We start from the raw sequence: 26033 nt of genomic DNA, 5'->3' as shown, positions 1-26033 counted from the left end.
CACAGCTGGGGAATCGAGTCCGATAATAAACCCCCCCAAAAAAAAAAATTTCTCTTGCTGTCCGTCATTAATGTTTCATCAAAATCTGCCGGCTGTATTATTAAAAATATATTTTCCTTATGCGCAATGTGCTTTCCATTTCATCTTTTTAAAACGGCGAGGTTGATCCGGAGCGTCTCTCCGAGCCGGGGTAAACAGACAACAAGAGCCGGATCGATGATCCGCCTTCGTTTTCTGGATTTATTTACTGCAGATTTGCGAAGCGCTGACTTATTTCGGTTTTTAGGTACTGATCGGTTCTAAGGTTGTGAGTTCAAATCCCAGCACTGCTCAGCTGCCAAATGAAGCAAATGAACAGATGTAAATTGGTTTGATTTCTCATGAGCAGGATTCCAAACGTAGGTGAGCTCGAGCGTTTATTTTCCTTGCCGTTCTCTTGGAAAGAGAAGCTCTTAATCCCCCAAACCTAACAAAGGTCGAGCAAAACAAATTGATTCATTAAGATGAGGCTGAGCTCGCGGTGGAGAAATGAATACATTTTGTCCCCCAGCAAAATGCCAGAGTAGAAACATTAGATTTTGTAACGCAATTAATGGCACATGAGGTGTTGACAACAGAGAGAGAAGAGAAAAATATTAAAATATTATGTTCCCAAAAATGTGCTCACTCATCCTGGGGTAATATTTAATTTTCTGGTAATATCCTAATATTGCCATAAGGGTTTTTCTGGGCAATTGTATTCCATTGGCTCAGGTATCGTATGTCTCAATTGTACACCTAAGCTGTACATTAGGGCCACAGCTTCCAGGAATGGGCTTTGCTTTTTTCTGTGTGCCCCACAGCTTCATGTAATGGAGTTATTAGGTGATTGTAAAAGGCTTTGCTCTCTCTCTCTCTCTCTCTCTCTCTCTCTCTCTCTCTCTCTCTCTCTCTATCACATGCTTTCTTCCTCTCTCGCGTTCTTCCTCTCTTTCCTTCATGTTTGAAGTAGACGAATGATGTCACTGAGTAGGTGCTACTAGATGTTTGGGATTTTTTTCCCTCTGACCTGAGCTTGTAGAAACATTTTTTTTTTTTTTCATTTTATTTCAATTGTCAAAGCACTCACTCACTCACTCACTCACTCACTCACACACATTTTCTATTATCCGAACTACCTCGGGTCACGGGGAGCCTGTGCCTATCTCAGGCGTCATCGGGCATCAAGGCAGGATACACCCTGGACGGAGTGCCAACCCATCGCAGGGCACACACACACACACTCTCATTCACTCACGCAATCACACACTACGGACAATTTTCCAGAGATGCCAATCAACCTACCATGCGTGTCTTTGGACCGGGGAGGAAACCGGAGTACCCGGAGGAAACGCCCAATTGTCAAAGCAATAGAACAAATTTATTCGTTTATGATTTGCTCGAATATTAACGAAAAAAACAGAAAAAAAAGTGGGATTCATAAAAGTCCGTTTATTTACTCGTTAATTTATGGATAACAAAACCAATTTAATGAACGAGTTCAAATCAGTTCTTCATTTCGGTTACAACCATCAATTTTATTTCAAATAAACGTTAAACCTCATGTTAATGATCTGAAAGATAGCGATCCAAAACAAATTCATGAATAAAGGTTAACAAGGTAAGGACAAAAGTAATGGCACCCCATAAAAGGACAAAAAAGCTAGTGCGTGTCTGTTATAGATGAATCACTGGAAGATTTGCCGTTTAGTCGTCGTTTTGTTTCTGTGTCTATTGTCATATAGAGTTTTGTGGGCATCGTTAAATGTGCTTGGTGATTTACAGCTGATCCGCATTTATTATCATATGCATGAGTTTAACCAGAAAATCAACAAGATTTTGTCTGAATCGGGTCATTTATTGCTCAGTTTGTCCTACAAAAACTTTTCCACAAAATAAGTTTAATAAGACTGAAAAATGAGCATCACTGATTCTCACCCACACATAAGGCAAGAAAAAATAAATGCAAAAAAAAAAAAAAAAAAAAGCAAAACATTTGACACTGAAACAGAACTTCAAAGCTGACTTTGAGGGCGTTGAAGAAAAAGCTATGAGTTTTATTGCTCCCTCAAAAGGGCAGGATTTACAAAGGGGTTGAACCTGAGCTGGCCTGGCCCAGTAACAAGCCATATATCACAGCAATCCCCAGCCTCCTGCTGCTCCAAACCACCAACACCACCCATTTCTGATCTGCAGTAAATTCAGGACATTATAGCCACCAGACACAACAGGACGAGATTGACAGGACAGGAAAGCATGAAGAAGAACCCAGTGTCTCATCATTACCTCCATTATCATAGAGATCAGTACGGTAGATTCACCATAGAGTTCCCATAAGACATCAGATGCCTTAATAGTGCTCATTATACACATCCCTAGAGTGAGGAGCTCACTACTTTCTTTCAACACACACACACGCACACACACAAACACAACCACGATCCTCACACTGCATTTCATCTAAAGCTATCCATGAGTGACCTCTGGAGATGTTATCTCCTTGTAATCTTCCATCCTACCCTAAACACACACACACACACACACACACACACACACCTCCCTAGGCCTGGAAATGAAACACAATAATACATGAGAGAGAGGGTCTGTGTGTGTATGTGTGTGTGTGTGTCTGTGTCTGTTTCCTATGATCCTGAAATGAAACTCAGCGCTGATAAATCACCTCCAACTGGAGTGCAGGAATTCGGCAACTTAATGAAAAAGTCATGTTTGGAGAAAAGAGACTGTTGGTTAGAGGTGCTGCCGGTGATGGTTTTGGTGGAGAACAGGGTGTTGCTGCGGATGCACCTCTCCATCAATACCCCTTAGACATGCTAGGGCTCCCAGAAGCCCCCCAGAACAAAAGCCATGGAGTCAATGGAGCTTCCATTTCACCCAAACAACAAATTTATCAAATCAAAATGTCAGTCGTTAAGGGGGAAAACTTTAAGCTATGGGGAATTGCAGAGGTGCCAAAACTTATGGAACGCACCTAAAAACTAACAAAAAAAAACATAATCTCACAGGAACAATGCACTTGCTTCTGTGAGCACTTACATTCGCTTCACTTTTGCTATTTGAACTTTGACCTGTCAAGTCACAAGCTTCAGACTTGTGAGCCAACAGAACCCAAGTGACTGTGGACTGTGTGTCAGTAAAAATAAAGCACTTCTTATTATTGACTACTGAGATTATAAACTTGCTGTTTTATTAAAATAAGCACTAAAAATGAGAATAACGAGCTGTTTCTTACATGTGTGTGTGCTGTGCATGTTTGTACTAACCTGATCCAAAAGCGTATATACTGTATACTGTACCCCAAAATGTTTTCCTAAAATAAATCACTTTAGTTAGGTTACTACGGAGGGCACGGTGGCTTAGTGGTTAGCACGTTCACCTCACACCTCCAGGGTTGGGGGTTCGATTCCTGCCTCCACCTTGTGTGTGTGGAGTTTGCATGTTCTCCCCGTGCCTCGGGGGTTTCCTCCGGGTACTCCGGTTTCCTCCCCCGGTCCAAAGACATGCATGGTAGGTTGATTGGCATCTCTGGAAAATTGTCCGTAGTGTGTGATTGCGTGAGTGAATGAGAGTGTGTGTGTGTGTGTGTGTGCCCTGTGATGGGTTGGCACTCCGTCCAGGGTGTATCCTGCCTTGATGCTCGATGACGATGAGATAGGCACAGGCTGCCCATGACCCGAGGTAGTTCGGATAAGCGGTAGAAGATGAGTGAGTGAGTGAGTGAGTGAGTGAGTGAGTTAGGTTACTAATGATAACAAGCTAGTGATAACTGACAACTACAAGCGAAGGTCATACAGCATGTTAGCTGCGTTAGCTTTATTTAATGTTGTACGGTGTTAACAGTTTAAGGCATTTCGTTTTATTGTTCCATCAAAATGCCCCTTTAGTCCTTATATACCACATTTCCTACATGCTTCCTACAAACATGTGCTTTATGCTAGTCGCTGTATTTACATTGCAGCGCAAAACAAAAAAAAACAAAGCGATTCCGAAGGAAATGGAATCGGACGTGCTAGAAGAATCTGTGCAAAGCTTTACAGCTCCCTATTACACAGGCTATTCTTCCACTTTCAATGCACAGACACTTAGAAAGTAAAATGTTACACACACACACACACACACACACACACACACACACACACAAACTACCGGCGGATGAATCAGGCTCCCGTGTTCGTGTAGGTAAGCCGTGGGCGCCACCTCATCCACTTCAGTGCAACTCAACCCTGGCTCCACGTGCATTATCCTCAGGTATCAGTTTCCACACCTACCTGCTGCTATGCACCGATCTACATTAGCATCCACTTTAATGGGCTGTAAAAATTTCACCTTTCACACGAGCGGCGCTTCGGCTTCTGGAGAGCGCTTCAAGCTCAGAGCGGAGGCACGGTGCACTTACTGCGGAAACGTCCGGCCGAAGAAATCCCTACAGCAAAACCCGAGCAGTACTGACCGCATGCGTACAGTGTGTGATGGGAACACCAGCCGCATTACGCGTACATGCTTTTGGATCCTACGTCAATTTCCACTGCCAGTGCTGTTAATATAAAATTAATGCATGAAAACAGATGACTATCTAGTGGCCAAAGTGGCTAAATAGCTATCAATTTCTCCCAGAGCTGCCCAATTCCCACTGAGCTGGAGACAGAGTGTGTCTGGGATGTGTATTGCTTTGTAATTAGCCCAATGATTCTCTGCACTAAGTGGTGAAGCCGGGTACTTTCCACAAACAGACACACACTGTCCTATTCTCTTCGATCCCATCCTATATATTTACTCCTGCGGGTGCAAGGCTGAATGATGAAGAGTTCGGTGCAAAACCAATGAAGCATAGCCGTTAGACAAACAACCTGTGAACAATTAGTAGAAATCAAGGTCGTATATCCTGTGATATCACAGTTCCTGGAGCTAGAATGGTCTTTTAAGATACTCATCGCTGTGATAGATTTTGATTTTAATGGATAACATCAAGCAAAGCAGGTTTTGTTAGGTCCAAGTGATGTCATGGCTGAAATGTTAGCCCATGAGGTCAGGAAAAAGATTCAAGTAATAGGCTGCAATTTAAATAATTAGCAGCTTGCAGTGTCATATCTCAGTGAGGAAGGGAGAAAGAGAGAGAAAATGAATGCTCACCACTTTCTCTTTTTTTTGTCTCTCCAGCAGGAGCAGAAGCCGTGACCACAGTAGTTTGCACTGGATGCCAAATGCAGCGGCTGGTTCAAATTAGCCGCTGCGAGCGACGACATGCCCAGACGTAGTGCTGTGGCTGGGAGGAACGGCATGTACCCGCCCCCAAGCTACATACCTACCGCTTTCCGTACCTCCCTTTTCTTGCATAAGCCTTCAATTTCCCCTGGCCATTCTTTGAGCCCTGGCCCTTCTCATCATGTGATCAAGTAACGCCGTCTCCCTGGTCACAGCAGGCCTTGTTTGCCTGTGAGTACAAAAGTCGGCGTGAACTTTGTGGTTCATTCCGGTTCCTTGGATGGTCTTTGTTACAGATTAAAGCATCAGCTCGGGGTGGGGACAGATGACTATCCATAATCGCACGCATATGATGTGAGAGAGGAAATGAAAAAATACGTAGAGAGACTGTGAAGACAGTCTGTCCTCCTCCCTTGTAGCAGGCTGAACTACTCTACCTCACTTTAGCACTAAATAAAACAATAATTATTGAATTCCTTTGGAATAAATAGGCTGCTAGAAAGTAAACAATAGGAACATAATTGCAGAGAGAAGGCAATCAATGCCAGCAGTCATTTGGCCATGTTCATTATGTACGGGGTCGTTTGTGTACGTTTCTCTGGGTGTCGTGAGTAACAGGTTTTACAGCGATGGGGAGGGCATAGTGACAAGAAGTTAAATAATACCTTCTCACATACACCCAGGCAAAACAAGGGCCATGTAATCCTTCCTCCGATAATGCATTCGTGCTCTCCAACAATAAATTTACATCAGCTAATCAATGTGTCCACATATCAGTCAAAGATGCACAGGATTTAAAGGGGTGGTGGTGGTGGGGGGGTTGTGCGTGAGGGGGTGTAACAACGCTGCACCCTGTTTATGCCTCGTTCATTAGGTGCATCTGAATAAGCATGGGTACAATCATAATGCGAGGCACTAATTAGAGCCATGTCTTCTTTAACGAGCAGAACCTCTGCTTACACCAGGTGACTTTGAAAGCCGACAGGAAATGATGTCGAGTGTAGAAAAGTAAAGGAAAGAAAACAAATCGGTAGACGTTGCTCTGTGCAGCTAATTAACAACTTAGACTCATGGTGGTTTTATGAATGTTACCCCGCAGCGCTGAATTCCCGCAGTTCAATAACTCTGCCTGCAGGAGGCGACAGCTGTGTCGAGGCATAAGACGCCGCAGACGCAGCTGTTCTAACCGTCCGCAGACATCTGCAGCCGTCCCGTGCCATCTGGAAGTTTAAGCGGGTAGTTCAGGACCAGCTTCCCCCTCCGCTTCTCCTCCCACAACTTGCCTCTGAATGCAACCCTTCCATTTTGGATTGCGATGCTGGGGGGTAATTAATGGGACAGCAAAGGAATGCAGCGTGGCAACCTCATGGCAGGCAGACAGGAGACAGACACGATCAATCGAGAGTCGGTTGTGTACCCGCAGAGTGTTTAATAGCGTTTTATATTTGTCTGAGTAAATGCCGGGCATTAAGGAGACGCCTTTCCGAAGCAGTCTCATCGCAGGAGCATCTCTGCTGCCGACAGATGTCTCGGTGGTTTAAAGAGAACGCAGCGAACTCTTCATTTCAGTTGAGGTTTTGATTAAACAATGCGTCATGTTATGGCTAAGACAAGGAGCTTATCATGAAAGAGCTAAAACTCTCATGAAGATTTGACTTAAAGGCCAAGTTCAGTCCATGTGAGAGTGTTTCTGAGACACTAGTATTGAGAAACATGCACGATGCTCGCATACATGCGCTCTGGTCTCGGTTTTGTACCAAAGAACAGAAGCAAATGTTAACAAATGAACGATGTCAGATATTACTCATAGTTAATCACTTGCCAGTGTGACAACTGCAGCTTGGCATTGTGGGACGAAAGGGAGGGGGGGCTGGGAATGCCACAGGGAAAGGGGGATGAGCGGGACTGAAGAGCGTGTGGTAGCCAGGAGAGGGGGGCTCCAAGACAAACTGCACTTTGATGATGATTAATACAGCCAGGGAAAATTAAATTCAGCAAGGGAACATTACCAAAAATGTCATTAGTCTCTGACAACAAACATCCCACTCTCTCGCTGCACTCCTCATGGGAGCTGCTTTTGTGACGAAACACATGACATCTGCTCCGGAGGACACAAACCCGCATGCCGAGTCAGCAAAGCAGAAGGATCGGAGCTGATAAATCCTAGCTTTCTTGTTTTCACCACACTACCTCATGCTTGGTCAGGATCTTGAATCAAAAACTCAGAAGAGGTCTCTCGGTATCACACAAGTTGGGTGTGTATTATCCAGCTTCCACCTCTGGCATTCCCCTGTTTGGCTGCATAAATATTTCATTACCACATAATTGGTTGCTGCTTCAGGCTAGGCAATGAGGCGGGTGATCTCGGCAATGTTTTGAGGATTCTGTTCCTCCTTGTTCTTCTTTTCTATATAAAATTCACAAAGCCTGAACTAAACTTGAAATGCGTCGTGTATCCGACAAGGAAGCTTTTGAGTTGCCATGCCCGACCCCCTCTCCTCCTCTCATCCTAACGAGAAACCAGAAGCACGATTCTGTGCCATCGTAAATATTTAAGCTGGGCTTAAACCAGCGCACCTTTTATTAGTTTCGCTGTGCCAACAGAAGGGCAACAGGGTCCTGGAGTGCATCGCTTGTTAACATGTAGATTAGCGAGGTGGTTGGTGAGGTGGGGGCGGACATGCTGCCAGGATAAAAGTGAGCGCATTTGCATGTTCGCATGTTAAACATGTTGGGCTTTTTTAGAGAGAGAGAGAGAGAGAGAGAGAGCAGGTTTCCACATATATAACCATAACACAAAAGCATCAGCACCCTGATTATACAACAACATTGCTATGGAATTTGTGATTGCTCAGGTGTTGAAGGTGTTGATTCGTTTTTTTTTTTACACCACAGCTCTTAATTTCAGCAACGAGTGCTATAATTTAAACTCACTGTAATACGTTACCCGTTCTGTAGTACCCTCGATTCAGGAAAACGTATGTATTCGTTGATATGGTGACGTTAACCATTAGCTGTTTTAACGTTTATACAGCAGAAAGAGTCTGCAGTGCACAGGCACACAAAACAGAGGTGAATGAGTGTAGGGTTATCAGAGGGTCGTGAGTTCAAATCCCAGATCCATCAAGCTGCCACCCCTGGCTCTCTGAGCAAGGCACTTAGCCCTCAATTGCTCAGCTGTATGATGATCAGGGTGTCTGCTAATTGCCATAAATATAAATGAAACAATATGAGGAACAAACTTCCACAACATACTGTATATATTTTTGAGAAGATATGTGTGACTAATTTTATACAAACAAAAAATGAAGAGTTAGCTTAAAAAACAAGAAGCCAGGATTTATATTTTTGAAAGAAGAGTGGATTCTGCATTCAAAAGCAGGATAAAACTTGCCCTGGAGGCTCACCTGTTTTGCCCTTCAGCAAGACTTGAATTTGAAATAAGTTCTTTTTTTCAACCTCTGGTCTCTATCCTATGCCCAATGGAGCTTGTGTACTTGTGTTGAAAAGTGAATCTCTCTGGCCAAAGCTCACCCCACGCTCTATTCTCCCTCACCTCATGGCCCGTAAGAGATCCGCAACCGCGCGTCGCTTCGCAGACATTCAGCTCCGCCTGCTCGTTAGTCGGATAAAAAAAAACAGTACTTTGCTTTCCATAAAAAAAAAAAAAAAAGAAACAAAGCGCTCATTGATCAGCGGGATCGATGGCGGATCAATAACCTAAACCCTCATCATTCCGAGTGCGGCATAATTACAGCTGAGATATGGTCGTCATCACAAAAATCAAACACGGCACAGGCTAATTGGAGGCAGATCCATTACTTTAGTCACGGCGTGCACAAAAAAAAAGCTTTCCAGGCCCCTTTGAAAGCACGAACTCTGCTAGCTGAGCACAAGAGCTTCCTAAAATAACTGGCTCACACCATTAGTTGCTGTGTCATTGTGGAGGTCATGGTGCTGGGGCCCATTTGAGGACATTTAATACTATCAACATTAGCCTGAACAGCAAAGCTTTGTCTCTTCTAATGTAAATTGCGCAGGCTGTGTATTCGATTTTATATTTTTATGATATTAATTTATATAATCGTTATAGTATCCCATAATACCCCGAACCGCCTTCAAAACCTTTCATCGACGATTATAACTCAGCCGTCGTCTGCATTCCAGCAATATCACAGCAAATGTCACTGTCTGGGTATGTATTTGAAGGAGAAATAACATATTTCATGTTTGTTTTTGTTCCTTGTAGATTCTTAGGCTTAATACAAAGTTAAACCGTATGTAGTGCTTCAGAAGTCGTGGCCGGGGAAGTCGTGACCTAATGGTTAGAGTTTGACTCGTAACCCTAAGGTTGTGGGTTCGAGTCTCGGGCCGGCAATACCACGACTGATGTGCCCTTGAGCAAGGCACCGAACCCCCACTGTCTGCTCCCCGGGCGCCGCAGCATAAATGGCTGCCCACTGCTCCGGGTGTATGTTCAAGGTGTGTGTGTGTGTTCACTGCTGTATGTGTGTGTGCACTTTGGATGCGTTAAACACAGAGGACGAATTCTGAGTACGGGTCACCGTACTTAGCCGTATGTAAGAACAGAGGTGTTAATGCTTCAAGGTTTAACATCTAATGTTAAACGTAGTCTTATGAACTTATAAAGGCCGGTGAGCCGACATAACGTCAGAGGTTATAAGCGGTAACTCGTTGGACGGATCTAAATCTATCTACATCCAAAGGCTAACAAGTATGACGTGTTATTCATTAATAAATACAAAAATCATAAATTATATAGAGTGTTTCATTCCTTATTCCAGTATACAGGGTTTAATCATTTTCTTAAAATTCTAAACCAATTATCCCGAATGCATTTTAACCAGCCGTGGAAATACACAGAGGGGAAAGTGTAAGAACAATGTGCCGAAAAGGACATAATTGGGCCACTGTGTGCTTTTAGTGGTCCTCATTCAGCTTGGAGATCTGTGCAAGGCTAGAAGTTTGGCACAGAATCCACAAGATGAGTAGGTTCAGTTTCTAAAAAAGCTCTCGCTTTCCTCTCTCCTGCGTCTTCCTCTCCTTCTCTCTGTCTCTCTCTCTCTCGCTCGCTTATATTCTCTCTCGCCCCTTTGCTCTCCAAGTGCCGGGGGCGCCATGCTTGTAAAAGTAACCACAGCTCTTTGAGAGCTGGATGTATTTACAAACCAAGGTATGTCGGAATCAAAGGAATTACCACATGACATAACACATTAACCAGACAGTGGAAAGAGAATTTATGGAGTAGATCTGGCAAGGGTGCGGCACCCAGGAACTACCGAGCGCCGTTGTTCAATCATGCAGAAGTGCCAGCAGGTAAAAACTCACTCACCTGAAAAGGAACTAAAGAGAAGAATTTAGTGATGTCACCTCTAATGCTTTCTCAGCACCCGCTCAAGTCCCTACCCCCCACTTCCTGTCATTTCCACTTGTTCAGTCTCTGCTTGTTCTTTATCGTTTCAGCAAATCAAAAGCCTGATCATGATCTCCCTGCCGATGATGCACCTTCTCTAAAGTACTCTTAAACGTTCTGCTTCATCCTGGTTTAAAGACTAAAACCAAAGCTCTCTCCTTTTCATTCTACTCATCTTTTTCTCGTTTGTGCCTCAACCCATTCCCTTTAGCTTCCACAGTTTTTATTTCACCCTCATCAGCAGGGGACTAAAAATAAATGATAAATGGAACATGATATTTTAAAGCCTTATCTCTTATCTGTTCTTACAAGGGAATAATAGGGTAGTTAATCCTGCAGATCTCCCTCAAATTGATTAATCAGCACATGCAGACAATCAAATAAATGATTAATACTCTCCAGACCTGTGGTCGGACAGTTACCCCGAAAGCATCAGTAATAATTCAGTAACCCCTTGCCAGACCAAAGCTGTGGCTGCTTTGCTCCACGTCAGATCTCTGATGGGGAGGGTGGAGCTGGTGGCGTTTGGCTTTGAAGCCGGTGCATAAGAAACTGCTCTGCTCTCTTCTGCCTACTGAGTACTGAGAGCTGCTCACCTGCTGACCTGACCAGACAGAAATCCTCTCACCATGATGCGTATCACCCGGGGCAAATTATAAAAATTGGCTTAGATTCAGTCGTGCTTGGAAAGCTTATGTTGGGTTTTTGATGTCACCTCATACACCTCAGAAAGTCCTTTAATCATAGAACTAATTTGTCACATTGTTATACGTACATTCATCTTTGGTGGATCTGGATCCTGGATCTAAAGCCTGGATCTCTCGAACGGGTTCTTGTGCTTATATTAGACCAGGGACAGTTGACTCAGAAACTCAAACTTTTGTTTCCCTAACGCAGGAAGAACATAGCTTTGGTGTGATTGGAGCAGTGTGTGACTTCATTTCTGGAGACCACCGTTCCTGTCCTGGTTTTTGTGCAGCTCTCTGATATCTCCCTGGCTGTGACTTGCTGGCTCCTGATCCTCTTTATCACAGCCATACATACTGTAGTCTACATAGTAGCCTCACTCCAATCTACGTTCTGCCAGTCACCTCAGAGAGTCCGAAAGCACTTACATAACTGTACGTAAGTGCTCGGTGTTTAAGCTACTGTATCCGAGTCGTTCCTCTGTGGCCTAAGAATCTCGCCGCCACAGCTGAAGCACTCTGCCAATATGGCTCGTAATATATGGCCTGGTCTTTAATAGGCATAAGCACAACGTGTAGGGAAATGCGAATGCGAGAAGATCTTCTATATCCAATATAGTTGACTTTGATCTCGACTTAGGTTGGAGTTGTTTATAAATCAGCCACACAAATATTTACGAGTTGGACAAGAGATATTAGAGGAGGGATGACTGCCTGGTCTGGATTGTATCTTTGACTGTCTTTTTTCTCTCCCTCTCTCCCTCTATGGCTCTCTCCACTCCTCCTTTATCTCCCCCGAACCAGTCGATGAGGCCACCGTGGCATCGGGGCTTGGGAGTAAAAGGCCACAGGCCACATTTATCACTCTATCTCTGGTTGCCTTTGCCTGAATGTATACCTCATTGCAGGATCATGAATATAGTCATAACCGAAAACAGATCAAAATCCTGACTACCTGACAGATGTTCTAACCACAGCAAATTACACAACCTGCTACATCTCAATGCACATTCGAGTTTTGTGTACTGTCATAAGTACCGGAGTAAGGTAAATCAATAAATTAATAAGAGGTTAGCGTTCAATACGCATCGCCTCCTGCTATCTCTCTGCCCACCTAGCTATTCCTGCCTGAAGCGTGCACAATGGGTTGGCCAGCCTCAGGCAGATCCATCGTCTTTAATTGCTCCCCCCTGCCCTGACCTCCGTGCCTGATCTCGTTCTGATATACAGCATCTCTATTAAGCTTGGATGTAGGTATATATTCTTTTAATGACCCTCGGTCTTAACGATGCAGTCGAAAATGGGGAACGCATCAAAAAAAAAAAAAAAAAAAAAATCAATTGCTATCTTTTTCTTTTGTCCTTCACTGAGACTATTAGTTTCCCCGTTTTATCTAATTTGGAGACCCCTCAAAAAACCCTCAAAACTTGGAACGAGAAATGACATGGTAATTGTTTAAGTGGTTTGTACAAGGGTTAAGGAAGTATGCTTGTTTTATTAAAGTTCATTTAAAATGTATTGGAGAGAGAGAGAGAGAGAGAGAGAGAGAGAGAGAGAGAGAGAGAGAGAATGACGTTTCAGTACGAGAGACTACTAAAAACGGAAGGACTTAAGATATATAAATGTGTCTCCACGTTGACCACCTATATTAAAAATCCCAGTTCAAGAAGTAATCCTAATCTCAGGCTCACACCCTTTCTTTCTGACATCATCAGGCAAATCCTAATAAAGAAGGATGTAAGGAAGTTAACATGCATAAGGGAGTAAAGAGGAGGACTGGGGGGTCTGATGGTAACGGTGCTCTGGCTTGTCGATCGATGCAGTGATTGGCAGTTAATGGCTTTTCCTGTTCTGCCTTCGTAACCCCACTCTGATGGCTGTTGCCTCTGATAGAAGATGGCAGATGGCATTTGACTTTCGTACATAAAGCCCTGACTTTGTGGAGATGGCTTTATCGTGTTTAATGATTTAAAAGTTAAGTTGAATATTGGGAATTCTCTGCTGCAACTAGGCCAAGGAGGATTTTCAAGCTTCGAAAGCACTTGACACACTTCCAAGAACTGACAGCCAGTCCCTCTCTATAGAAACCACAACTTTATCAGATAAGTGGCAAGTTGAAAGGCTAATCATGTGGATTTTAAACAGCATGCGTCGTGTTTGTCATGCTTGGATCGAAATAAATTTAAAACGCTACAGAGAATTTTGGTTTTCCACCGAAAAATGTTTTCTTCGAATAATGCGAAATTACTGCGCGAGAATTGATCCGTCCTTTCGTTTATTAATGCATAAACTTAAATATTTACAACACAGCGCTCTAAATGTCCGACGCTTACGCTGGTAGTGAAATAACAAATAAAGAGGCGAATCGAAATAACAAGAGTTACAGTAAGAACGGCCAGTCTTTAGCAATCTAGTCGTTATATTACGGACTGGGAAACAAGATCCCTGTTGAAAAAGAGAAAGGAGGAATATTCTCCTGCAGCGTTATAGATGCTGAAGAGACCAAAGCTGGCCTCATAACTCATCAGCGATACTGTTCTGTGGAAGCAAGGGCCAGGACACTGGAGATCTGTTCAGAAATAGGACAGAACAAAAGCCTGGTTCCGCATGTACTGTGTGGATAGAGATCTGGAACCGGTGGGACCTGATGGTGCTGAATTAATACACTTAGTGTGTGTGTGTGTGTGAGAGAGAGAGAAAGAGAGAGAGAGAGAGAGAGAGAGAGAGAGAGAGAGAGAGAGAGAGAGACCTTCCCCTTTCAACATCAACAAAAATTTAATAAAGCCTGCTTCATATAACTCATTAATAAGGTCCTCCCCTCCCCTCTTTCAGTGCTTAATTTAATATTACAATAATTTGAATAATCATTTGCATACCAGATCTAGGGTTAGCAATCTACTCAAGTAGCAAAAAAAATATAACGTCTCCCTAAGATTTCATTGGTACGGTAGCCCAGACCTTCTGGTTCAAATTAGCAGAACAAAACCACTCCAACCCAACAAATATAAATGAAGGAAATTCCTAAGCAGTGACAGAGATTACAACGTTCATATGAAGAATCCAAAGCTGCTGAAATCAAATTTGTTAAAAACCTGGTGTTGGCTAAACCTGGTGTTGGTCACGCTCTCGAAGAGAGGGTTGAGGAGCGCTGCGGTCGCCGGAGCGCTGAAGACTTTCCCTACTGTCTCCCAGGTCGCATCTCTGCAGCCAGAACGCCAAGTTCATAAATCAAGGTGACCATTTAAAAAAAAATGCTTCATAAAACGCTAACGTGTAAAACCGCTTAAAGTACAGAACCAAAAAGAAAACGCTTTCCATTATTTCCGCAGCTGTGACCAATAAAAAAAAAAAGGCACCTCCAAAAGGCTGACCTCAGAGTTCACCACATCAGCAGGAGGGGCTACAATGGGGGGATCAGAGCACCAGCGAGCCTATGACACCCTGTGTGTGTGTGTGGGTGTGTGTGTGTGTGTTTTCCTCCTTCGCACTTCTGTACATGGAGCTGCAGCCAGAGAATGTGTGGGCTATAAAGTCGCAGTAAATATTTGCCCTTGAAAAACAGCTCCGCTTGTCCCTCAACCTCTCGCCGGTGCTTTCGTTCCCTCCCGTCAGCCTGCGAAGCGTAAAGGCGAACGCAGGTGGATGGGGAGAGGAATAAGAACGTAGAGATGGCATGCAGAGCCACAAAAACTCCATGAAGAAGAAGTGAAACATTTGTGCTTGTGTCTCTTCGCTTCATGAAAGTTCCTTCGGTTCCCACATGGCTCTTCTAATAGAGTTCAACCTTTTGGTGTACTTTCTGTTGACACTTCTCTTCCTGTTTTTTTTTTTTTTTTAAACCTCTTTTCTCGGTTTTATCTTCTTCATATATAAGGATTAAAAGCGCCTGATGAGAAAACAAGGTGCGAAATTATTTTTTCAAAGGAGGCCCCAATAAAAACCATATGACACCCCAGGCTGAACTGCTTAATTACAAAGGGATGAAAATCTGCACTCTACATCTGGCAAGATCATTGCCCCCATAATGCTGATAGATTTACAGCTCCCAGTCCTAACCCTGGACTCCGGCACACAGCAATTAGGCTGTACATAAGACGCTTCACTGGGCGTCCGTCTCAGCAGGGGAGGCTGGGTTTGACTTTTTCAGCTCCGTGCTGCTCAGCAAAAGACGTTCAGGAAACCCCCTGGTCATAGTGTGAGATCCATCTACAACAGGGATCTCACACTCAAATTCTACCCTGCCTAGATTTTCTGTGAGCTTTTAAATGACTATTATCTACAGCTATTTGTTTTTTTTAAACAAATGATGAAATAATTAGCAATTAACAATGCTACATCACGATTCTGTCACGCAGTTTGATGGAACCTGAGCACGGGGTTACTGTCTATGCATTTCACACGTCTATGTGAGCTTCCTCTGTGGACTTTCTATGTAGATTGAACTGGAAATGTATGAATGAACGAGTGACTGAATTAATGAACGAATGAACAAACCTAGGCTCACTCACTCAGTCATTCATCTTGTACCGCTTATCCGAACTACCTCGGGTCACGGGGAGCCTGTGCCTATCTCAGGCGTCATCGGGCATCAAGGCAGGATACACCCTGGACGGAGTGCCAACCCATCGCAGGGCACACACACACACACTGATTCACTCACGCAATCACACACTACGGACAATTTTCCAGAGATGCCAATCAACCTACCATGCATGTCTTTGGACCGGGGGAGGAAACCGGAGTACCCGGAGGAAACCCCCGAGGCACGGGGAGAACATGCAAACTCCACACACACAAGGTGGAGGCGGGAATCAAACCCCCAACCCTGGAGGTGTGAGGCGAACGTGCTGGCCACTAACGAGTACTTTCACTGAAAGTGAAATAGGATGATTCTAGGTAAAAGAATGGTTAACCCCCTATTTAACTGTATGAACTATGTGTTTTTCAAATAATTAATAAAATAATTATATCTATTTTCAACTAAAGATATTTAACATTAAGAAAGACCTTTATAAATAACTCACTGCTCCGCTAAGAACACACATGTCTCTCTTATCTCTGTTGTCTACACACTTTTTTTAACATTTTCTAGATCTCTACATCGGGTGATACATTTTGGGATTAAGAATCAATCGTTGTATCACAATAAAGGCCAAAACCCGACGCGTTTCTGAATTTATTTTTACATCAGACTCGGCAGATAGGAGTTGATTTTAACCAGCCTTTTAGCACTGCGAGACGCAAGCCCACGCATGCTGTACCGTGGCGCGTGCAGAATGCGGTCGGTCGCTACGCTATGGGTCTAGTGTTCTGAATCGTGAAAATGTTGAGTAGATTCAGTAGATGTAACATAGCAACAAGCCACGTCTGAGTTTGAATCCTGTGGTCCAGAAAGACGACCCCGGTGTCAACCCGGCGCACGAGTCGGGACCCTCTTTGTCTTAAGTTTTACTGTTTTTCATGAACACAGAATGTAGAGCAATGAAGTTGATGCTGCCTTTGGTTTATTTTATACAGGTCCAGAATAATGTGAATGGGCTGAATGTTCAGCTCCTGAAACCAAGCTTGTTGTGATGAACTCGTAAAAATGAGTCACTGGGTCAAAAGGGGAAACAGTGAGTGGGGTCTACAGCCTCATTTTCTGGCCTGGATTTATCAGTCCCTGGACTCTTCTGAGCTTCCAAAACCCAAATACGTTCTGCCCCTCTTCCCTTCAATAAGCACCATGAGCAGAACAGCGCTGAAGCCAAAGACGCTCAAAAACCTGAAATAATCTGCCTGCTTGGGCGCTGATGTATCGATGCCAATATGCTAGTACTATAAGTCGTCCTTTCCTCGTTCTCCGTCTCCTTCGCTTTCTGTCTCTTCAAAGGGAAACTGTTTACTAACTGATGACTCTGTTTCCACGGTGACCAGTCAAACAATAGGGCAACAACCCGGGACTTCCGTTCTACCACTCAGTCAAGTTATAATTTGCCTTAAAAATTTGACTGACAAATACGAAGCAAAGGCAACATTAAATCATAGAGTAGTCCTGATTAAACATGCCACTTATCAGGAATTTCTAGAACACGGAGCAAGCATGCAATTATACGCATTAAAAGAAATATGCGTTATTAGGGGAAGGGAATAATTTGTCACTTATCAGTCAGAGCTGATTCGCCCCAATTACTGTAGGTTAAAAACGATAAGCATCTGGTCAGAACAACAAGGTGAAATGAGGTAACTGACAAAAACAACATTGTTTGTTTGTTCTATTTTCACTAAGGCCAGTTCCTCTGTTTATCTTTTATAAGGTGTTTGATGAAACGCAGCTCTACCGTCGAGTGAATAAATTAGCCGACATGTAAACAACTCCGTAGCAAGCCACGAGCAAAACGCGACGAGAGATAGATGGAAGAGGAAAAGGAAGCAGGAGAGAAAGAGTCGAGTCGGAGAGAAAGAGTGGAGGAAAAAAAGGCTGAGGGAACATTTGGCAGTGGAGAATGTTTAGCTTTTCAGGGTTGCTGGATTAAAGATATTTAACCTTAAGTAGAGCGTAGCGCTGGACCACCCAGCCACGCTGCTCCAATTTGTGGTGTGTGACGGGTAGCTGTCTTGTTTATTAATTTTCTAGGACGAGAGGAGGAAAAATGGGTGAGACACTTTCATTCAGACACAGCGAGCACACGGCACGGATACGCGTATTTACGTCAGTCGCCTCCTAGTTCGACTTCCTAAACCCTAAACGCACACGATATTTTTTCAATGAGTGATGATTACGCAGCTGATAACGGAATCTACGGCAAAGTTCAGCCTGAAAAAAAAAAAAAATAGGTGGTAGAAATGAATCAAAACACAATTTGGCTATTTACATGACACGCATTAACATACTCTGTATAACAGGGTAGGCTCTTTATCTCTATGTTCCCCATTTTCAAATCTTGTACCTCTTTGTGCTTACTTTCACAATTCTAACAAACAGATGGCTTTAAGAGAGAACTCGAGTGCGCACACACACACACACACACACACACACACACACACACACACACACACACACACACAGAAGGACAGATGTACTGCTAACCATCAGCAGGGCCGGAGCAGCTGAGCAGCCACGGGTCGCCGGCTGGCCTTTTCCAACGTGGGAGCTGCAAAGAGTTGTGAAATTGCACCAGACTGCCAGAGATATGCAGCCTTGACCCCTCCCTTTGTGCTACGGCCCAACACCAAGCTTATCCACTCCCACTCAATCTATGACTAGAAGCCTCACTGGCCAATCCTTGGGCCTGTTTTAAGCAGAAAGCCATTTTCTGTTTGGCTTATTGTAAAGCAAGAGTTCATTGCCCTCCAGGCAGAAAGGAGCAGATGAGGCTCAGAGGTGATGTGGAAGGTCACAGGTCACGCTAGCGGAAGTCTTGTCCTGAACTTAAACACCAATTGAGCAAAACCAAATAGCATCCATGCATATATTTTGCGAGAAGAAAATCTTTTAATATAATATTTTATATGATCGTGTCAAGGAAAAAAGCATCTGTCTTGTACAAGGTGGTAGGACTACTATGTCTTTAACAGCGATGGGGGGAAAGGAGGGGGGGCTACGAGCAGGATGTCTGAGTGGTGGCGGTGTGGACACAGTGCAAGTGCTTTATTAGCGCTGTACTACCAGTAAATCAGAGCTCGGCTCTTCCTGGAAGAGGAGCAACCTTTTTTGCCCACTGAGCACTATTACTGAACAATCACAGGCTAGCCATGATAATTAGGAGAGTATCTCCGTCTAAACGTCTCTCTGCCTCGTTCTATCGCTCTCAGACCTGACGCCTGCCCTCCTACACCCCCCATCCCGACCCTTTCACCCCCCCCCTCCCCCCTCCCCCTGCCCTTTCTCCATCTCCACTCTTGACTGATGTCTGGAGGGCTAGCTTGGATAGTTGGGGTGTGTCTCTTTCATTCTATCTTTCTCCTCACCCTCCGTCCTACGCAGACAGCGCTACAGAAATGCAACACTTTTGTACTATTCGATGATAAAAATAAAAGGCAACATATTCTGGAGTCTGACTAACGGGAGGGTTGAGCTGTTACAGAGAGCCACGTTAATGTGTTTCCTTGTGGCGGCCATGGTTAATCCCTTTCCTTGCATCACTGTCTGTTTTGTTTTACTGTGTTTTTCCTCTGTTCTCTGCCGAGCGTGGACGTTTTTCCCTCCACACTGCTGAGCTGCTCCAGTTGGATTGCACTGGAGGGGAAAATAAGAAGAGGAAAGCCTGTCCAAAAAAATGCCGACACCCTGTGGCTGGATTTGGTGGGCCGGACCGTATTAGCAGAGCCGATGTATGACAGAATGTGATCTATTTGCTCAAGCTCGGGCCAGCGGTAGTGGCTGAATGTGTGCTTGTGTGCACATGTGAGTTTGTGTAGATCCTTGTGCATTTAATAGAGCGAGACCAGGCAAAAAAAAGACACTAGGGAGGGGAGGTAGTGTACAAGGGGTTTCTTGGGTAAAGATTCCCTATGTGATAGTGACGGCACTTTCTTCCTCTCTTTCCACGGCCAAGAGGCATCTGGAGTGGATTTTGTGCGAGCAGACACCGAGGAACATGATTACATTCAGTTAACTGCGGCCTAAACTGATTATGCATGTGCCAAGCTAATGGACTACATTTGCAAGAGGAAAAATAACATCCAATCAATCTCAATTACTGCAGATAGCAGTGGCCCCCGAGACGAGGAAGGTAGCCAGCTAACCCCCATGCTCCTCCAGCTCCCCTGAAAGGTCTGACTGGAAGCTCACGCCTGGCCCTGGCTTGTCCAGACTACACCCAGGTTGTCTGGAAGAGTCCAGACTCATGTCTAACTCCAGTTTAGCTCTCTCATCTAAATGATCTACATAAATGATTACACAAAGTGCAATCGCTGAAATGTATATCTGAGTATTTCTTGAGGTTATTACTTTTTTTCCCCTTTCCAAACACAGTTAGATTTCCTTTCACCCGTAGTGAACGTTGGGAACGCTTGGTACTCCCGTGCGCAAGAACAAACTAGCCAGAGCACAAGTTATTTATAACACGCAAAGGTATTTAAGCCAGATGTTGTGTTAGCGATTGTTCTGATTAACTGCTGTGGTAATTGGTCTAATAATTACTCTACAACTTAAGTGTATTTACTTAAATCTAAAAGTACTTCAGATACTTGAAGACACTTTTACTGTATAATCTTCTCTACCTAAGACTTTACAAATGCTCAGCGGGGTACTCTTGTTCAAAGATTTATCGGTGTCGACAATTCTTGAGGTTGTAAATTTAGGTGTAGAATAGTTTATGACATGGTATGACTTGGTATTCATCCTTGAGTTCAGATTGTCTTTGATTTCCTGCCTGTGCACGTCCTTCAATATCTGTGTAGGGTACCTCAAGTTTCCTCCAACATCCTAGAAAAAAATGGCAAACTGCCCCAGGTTTTAATAAGTGTGTCGATGTAAGTGTGCGGCATTCAGTAAATTCCAGGGGTTTCGTTACCACGACGTAAAGTGGGCGTGTTTCCGGAGGTCTTGGATACTACGAAGGACAAAACAGTCATACAGGTAGATTTATTTTAGAAAACAAATAAACAACCAAAAACTATGGTTATGGTTAGGGCTAGGGTTAGATTATCAAATAGGCCACGCCTACACGATGACGCAATATCTGTTACGCTGTACTGAAGTGCCTGCCGTAAGTGTGCATAGTGCCATATGATGGTCTGGCAGTCCATCCATGGTGTTTTCTTATCTGGTGCAATTCAGGCCCAAGTAAAGTGTTTACTGAGGATGAATATATCAGTAAATACCTTCAGACTGATTCTGATTGAGCCTAAAAAAAAAACCTTCACTAAATTTCAAAGACCCGAATAATGTGGCCATAATGTGGCTTTTGAGTAGGGTTGGACAATATGGCGGTATAATATCGTTACTGTGAGAAATTAGGTCATCTTGCTGAGATATCGGAGTAATCTTTTTATTGCAAATGTTTTGCTCTTTCTCTGTTTTAAGCTTTCTTAAGACACAAAGTATTTAATAATACATTTTTTTAACAATTTCTTAATGGCAGGATTTTATCGAACATGTTGTGATACGTACAGTATATATATCGTAGGACCGTATTTCAAGTGTGCCATGATATGGTATTTTTGTCATATTAATACACCTCTTTTGTATATTGTGGTGATTTAGATGATGGACTGGTGAATTAGTGGACTTCCACTCTCAGCTCTGGAAGAGAAAAAGTCAAACTAAAAGACTAAACTAAAGTAAACTGATGAATTTTGTTGTGTGGCTCATCTGCAAGTGATTACTGGGTGACCATCATGACATCATGCTGACCGCTACAAAACCGCCAGCGAGCAGGAACTTGTACAGTGCGAGGGAAGGTGAAAGTTCACGAAGAGTAAAAAAGACAGACCAACGGAGAAGTAAAATGGAACGGACTGATCTCATCCCTGGACTGGGCTCTATGGTGGTCCATGTGGTAAGAACAACTTGCCCAAGCTTTCCATGGGCTTTCAGAACATTCCAATATGTGGAGTGGTGGGAGGAGGCATATTTTTAGAAAGGCCTAATATGGGCTGCATACCACAGACACTCAAATTATCCCATCCAGCTTAGCCCTCAGTTTAAACCTTCCTTTTTAATTCCAGTAATTACAGGCTCCAATTTATACGGAGCCATGCACACAAAGAGACTGTTTAATGCAAACCAGTTTGATTTGGGTGAAATGTCCCAATGATCTCCCACATCTAACGGCCTGTTTATGCTGACTTGATTTATGTTCTCTCCAAAAAGTCCAAAAATATTACACTTTTTTGAATCAGGTTACTTTTTTTCCCTCTTCACAGACAAAACCTAGTCATTCTGGCAGGAAACCATCATGCTCGGTCTGTCAGTGCCTACCACCATCGCCATAAAGCCAATGGGACATGAAGTCTGTGATGCTGCAGAGCGGCATGTCAACAAACAAACCTAGCGTTCTCGTGTACTTATTGTTTCAAAACACACACGTTTATAGGTCACGAAGTGCTGAGAACAACTTATCAAGCTGTGAATGTTTCTATTAGCAGGTGAGATGATGTGGATGTTGCTATATTTGCTGCCTACATCTCATTTACTTTTTTGGATCCCTGGAGTTCTGTGGGTTAAGGAACTGTTTTAAGTACCTCAGAGCTTGATGTGTCGAACATCTTTACGCCTCCAATTAAAGGGAGATGGGCTCAAAATATCGCAGTTGCCTTCATGCTCCGCATAGGGTGATGAGACCGAGATGTGGCTCTACATCTAAACTGATCTTGAAAATGTAATTACATGAACCCTTGAGTGAAGATTAATGCCAATTCCAAACATACCAAGTGGGTTGGAAAAGTAATTTGCATAGCCAGGTGCTGAAGGCAAGCTTAACCAGGTTCGCTAGGTCAAAAACCGTGCCTGAAGCAAAATGAGACTGATTCCACAGGCTAGTCATGCGGTTCATGTTACATATTTGAGTTGTTGAGGAATTTGTAAATACATGTCTAGGCCTGAACAGTGTGTGGCGGTCGAACAGCCTCCCCAAAGGTTCTGAAGGTTCTGCGTGCTAGGCCCTGCCTTTGACGGTCAATAAAGTCGCTTTCTCAGCACTGTCGTCGGGCATTATCCACTTGGACCAGTGTTATGGCTGACCTGGGAGCTCCATCTCACACCTTCATCCTTAATGGTGTGCTGAGAAACAATTTCTTTCTGTTAGTGAGCTGGATGCTGCTGTGCTGTAGAGAGCTTGAAGACAGGAAGCCTGCAATAAAGCCATCAGCGGACTGGAAGGAACCCATTCATAAAGAACCCACAGCTCACTGATGGAGCAGATGGAGTGTTGGCTGTTATTCCAAATTATTCTGTTTTACCACAGCTTTTTAATGTGATAAAGCCTGCCATAAAAGACGATCTGTTTTCCCAAATGCCGCTGGGCAATAGTTGCTCTGGTACAGTGACACGTTGTACAAAATGCTATGCTCTTGGAAATGTTAAATGAATAAAAACTGATAACATGTAATGTTTGTTTTCAGTCATTTACTTTCTAAGAGCATAACACATATAAACCGAGTCTTTGTGTAAATAAAGGCAAAATGAGTGAGAGAGAGGGGTTAGAGTGCCCTCTGAGAACCTCTGAGAATGACTATATGTAAATATCTCAGAGAATGTTTGGGGGAGTGAAAGAGGATCTGTTTAAGTCTGTGAGAAATGGTTGTGGAAAAGGGACAGATAAAGAGGGGGGAAGAAAAAGAGTCCCTGTACGCTATGATGCCAGTTTGGGTTAACCACGCTGAGAGCCTGGGCTGCAGACACACAGGATAGGTGCCTAAGTGGATTCAGGCCCGTTAGATTTATAGCCATTTGTTCAGAGAGTGTTCATCCATTGGCTATTATGGAATGATTAGAGGAGAAGGTGAAGCTCCAACTCTGGAGAAAATCAATACAGCTGTCGAGAACGATCCTGCCTTTCCCGCTCCGAGGAGTATTAGCACTGAACCCTTCTCTCTCTCCTCAGTCACTTCACACTTCTTCATCCTCTCTACCACCAATTTCACCCTCTGTCCTCCATCCCACCCTGCTGACCTGCCATGTCCTCCTGCCTCTAACGACTCCTGCCGCTTCTCTCTCCGCCGTCTAGGCTTCGTAATACAACATGGTTGCATCACCCACAGCGTAAATACAGTTAGAGTGTACGGGGAGGGGTAGAGGTAGTAGCTTCATTCATTTGCTGGGTCAATGAAGGATTGAGCAATTCTAGTTTAAGACTACACAACTGTAATAATCACTCACCTTGTAGAGCTTGAGGCTGGCCTCGTGGCGTGAATTGACAGTGTGCATGCGCAACTTCTCCAGGCTGTTGGTGTAGTAGTCACAGGCATTGCATTTGAGGTGAACCGGGTTCCCAATGGCCACGCATTTTAGGCGCCACTCATTACCCTTGCCGCCCTCCTTAATGTGCGCTACCAGCTGGTACTTCTGCACATGCTTATCAGTCTTGCAGTGCAGTTGGAAGTTGGCCTTCAGCTGTGTGGTGTAGCGGCACAGCTTGCACTGGTGCGAGTCGCCCACCACGGCCTTCCACTCATCCTCAGGCAGCGTTCGCTCTGCCCCCATGTGCAAGCCCAGCATGTCCAGGTTGTCAGTGGTGAACCGGTTGCACACGGCACATTGGAAGAGCTTCAGAGATGGATCAGTGGTCTGCGACAGGCTTTCACCAAGGGTCATCAGCTCTTCAGACACCAGCTGCCCACCGCCCAGACGTATGTCCATGGGAATGTCCCCTCCTACTGAAGACGTAGCATGGAAAGAAAGTCACGGCAGTTAATTTTTTGTTTTATTACATTCGCAGCATCTCTACCTGCTATTACACATTCATCTAGTTATATCTATATTTAGGTTTCTAAACTGTAAACAATGGTGAATTTCTGTTTGCATACAGTAGATGTCCTGGGGAAAGGGAAATGCTGCTCAGCATTTTAACAAACAGCTAAGTTTGTCCATACTGTCAAAGTGGATTTGCTTTGCAGCCCCCTGGAGGCTAATGTGCATGTGTTTGTTTCCACACCTAATTTTAACTTAAAACAACTACATCTTTCGCAAAATAAAACACGAAAAGGAAGACAGAGAAAGAAAGAAAAAAGTCGGACTTCTCTAGGTAGTGTCAGATTTACGCAAACGTTTGTTTGGACGTTCACAGCCCACCATTTTCCACTGGCAATGAACCCAGAATTTAAAAAAAAAAGTTAAAAAAGTGAACAACTTCCTGAGCCTATTTTACTGTAAATCAGATCCATACCTGTTTTTTGAGGACTTTTAAATAAAAATTGTGTGTGTGTGTGTGTGTGTGTTTTTTCTCCTGACAGTTTATCTATTGGAAATGGAAGCCTTTGTGGAATAACAAGTCAGAGCTCCTGACTGATTATGAGATGTAGGAAATAAGAAGAAAGCTCTGAATAATCAGGAAACATTACAAAGCAATAAGATGGTGTGGAAAAAGATGCGTTGTTTAAAAAAAGAGGACAAATCAGGAGCAGTCTGGTGTTTTTGCCTTTGTTCACTGATCTTTAATCTATCACTGCCCAGCAGACTGAGCACGCTGGCCAACCCTGCTTGACTTTACCCTGAAGTAATTCCGGCAACATCTTTTTCATTTATTGCGCTGCAGTATGCAGACTTTTCTCTCTGACTTTCCTTTATTACCTGCACCTTTAAAGCAGGTCCTCTGCAAACCCCCCAAAATCATTCATAGATCCACCACTTGGGGGAAAGAAGTCTGTTTTTTTAGGTTACCTGATTCATACACCTCCTGATCCCCCCTGTTTCTCTCCTTTCTCTATTTTCCTTGACTCATCTTTTATTCACATTTGGTAAACAATTCCATCTTCAAATAGCCTCCTGTGTATAAATCAGTTCTTATAATAATTTATGCGGTTTTCTATCTGGGTTGTGCAACCAACGTTCCAAGATCATGACTGTTTCTTCTTAAGTTGGCAGGACAGTGTGTTGATAAATTTCATTTAGAGATTAATTTAAAGAACTCTCTCTCTCTCTCTCTCTCTCACTCTTGCCTCCCTCTTGCTGTTTTTATCTTAGGTTGTAAGGATAAGGGCAATAAAAGACAACAAGAAAGGACAGTAAGATTATTTGAGATTATTTGTCA

General features: G+C 43.7%; 1 protein-coding gene across 1 annotated transcript in view; it reads right to left on the bottom strand.

The window, feature by feature from the left end:
• Positions 1 to 26033, bottom strand: part of zfhx3b (zinc finger homeobox 3b) — a 159170-nt gene that overhangs the window by 74184 nt on the left and 58953 nt on the right. The window contains exon 3 of the mRNA XM_060872105.1: positions 24164 to 24657. Within this exon, the coding sequence (XP_060728088.1) occupies positions 24164 to 24657 (494 nt within the window). The remainder of the gene's footprint in view (positions 1 to 24163; positions 24658 to 26033) is intronic.

The sequence above is a fragment of the Tachysurus vachellii genome, chromosome 1, assembly GCF_030014155.1.
Source record: "Tachysurus vachellii isolate PV-2020 chromosome 1, HZAU_Pvac_v1, whole genome shotgun sequence".
In the NCBI taxonomy this organism is placed as follows: domain Eukaryota; kingdom Metazoa; phylum Chordata; class Actinopteri; order Siluriformes; family Bagridae; genus Tachysurus; species Tachysurus vachellii.
The sequence above is the reverse complement of the archived record's forward strand: the minus strand, read 5'-3'. Positions and strand labels throughout refer to the sequence as shown.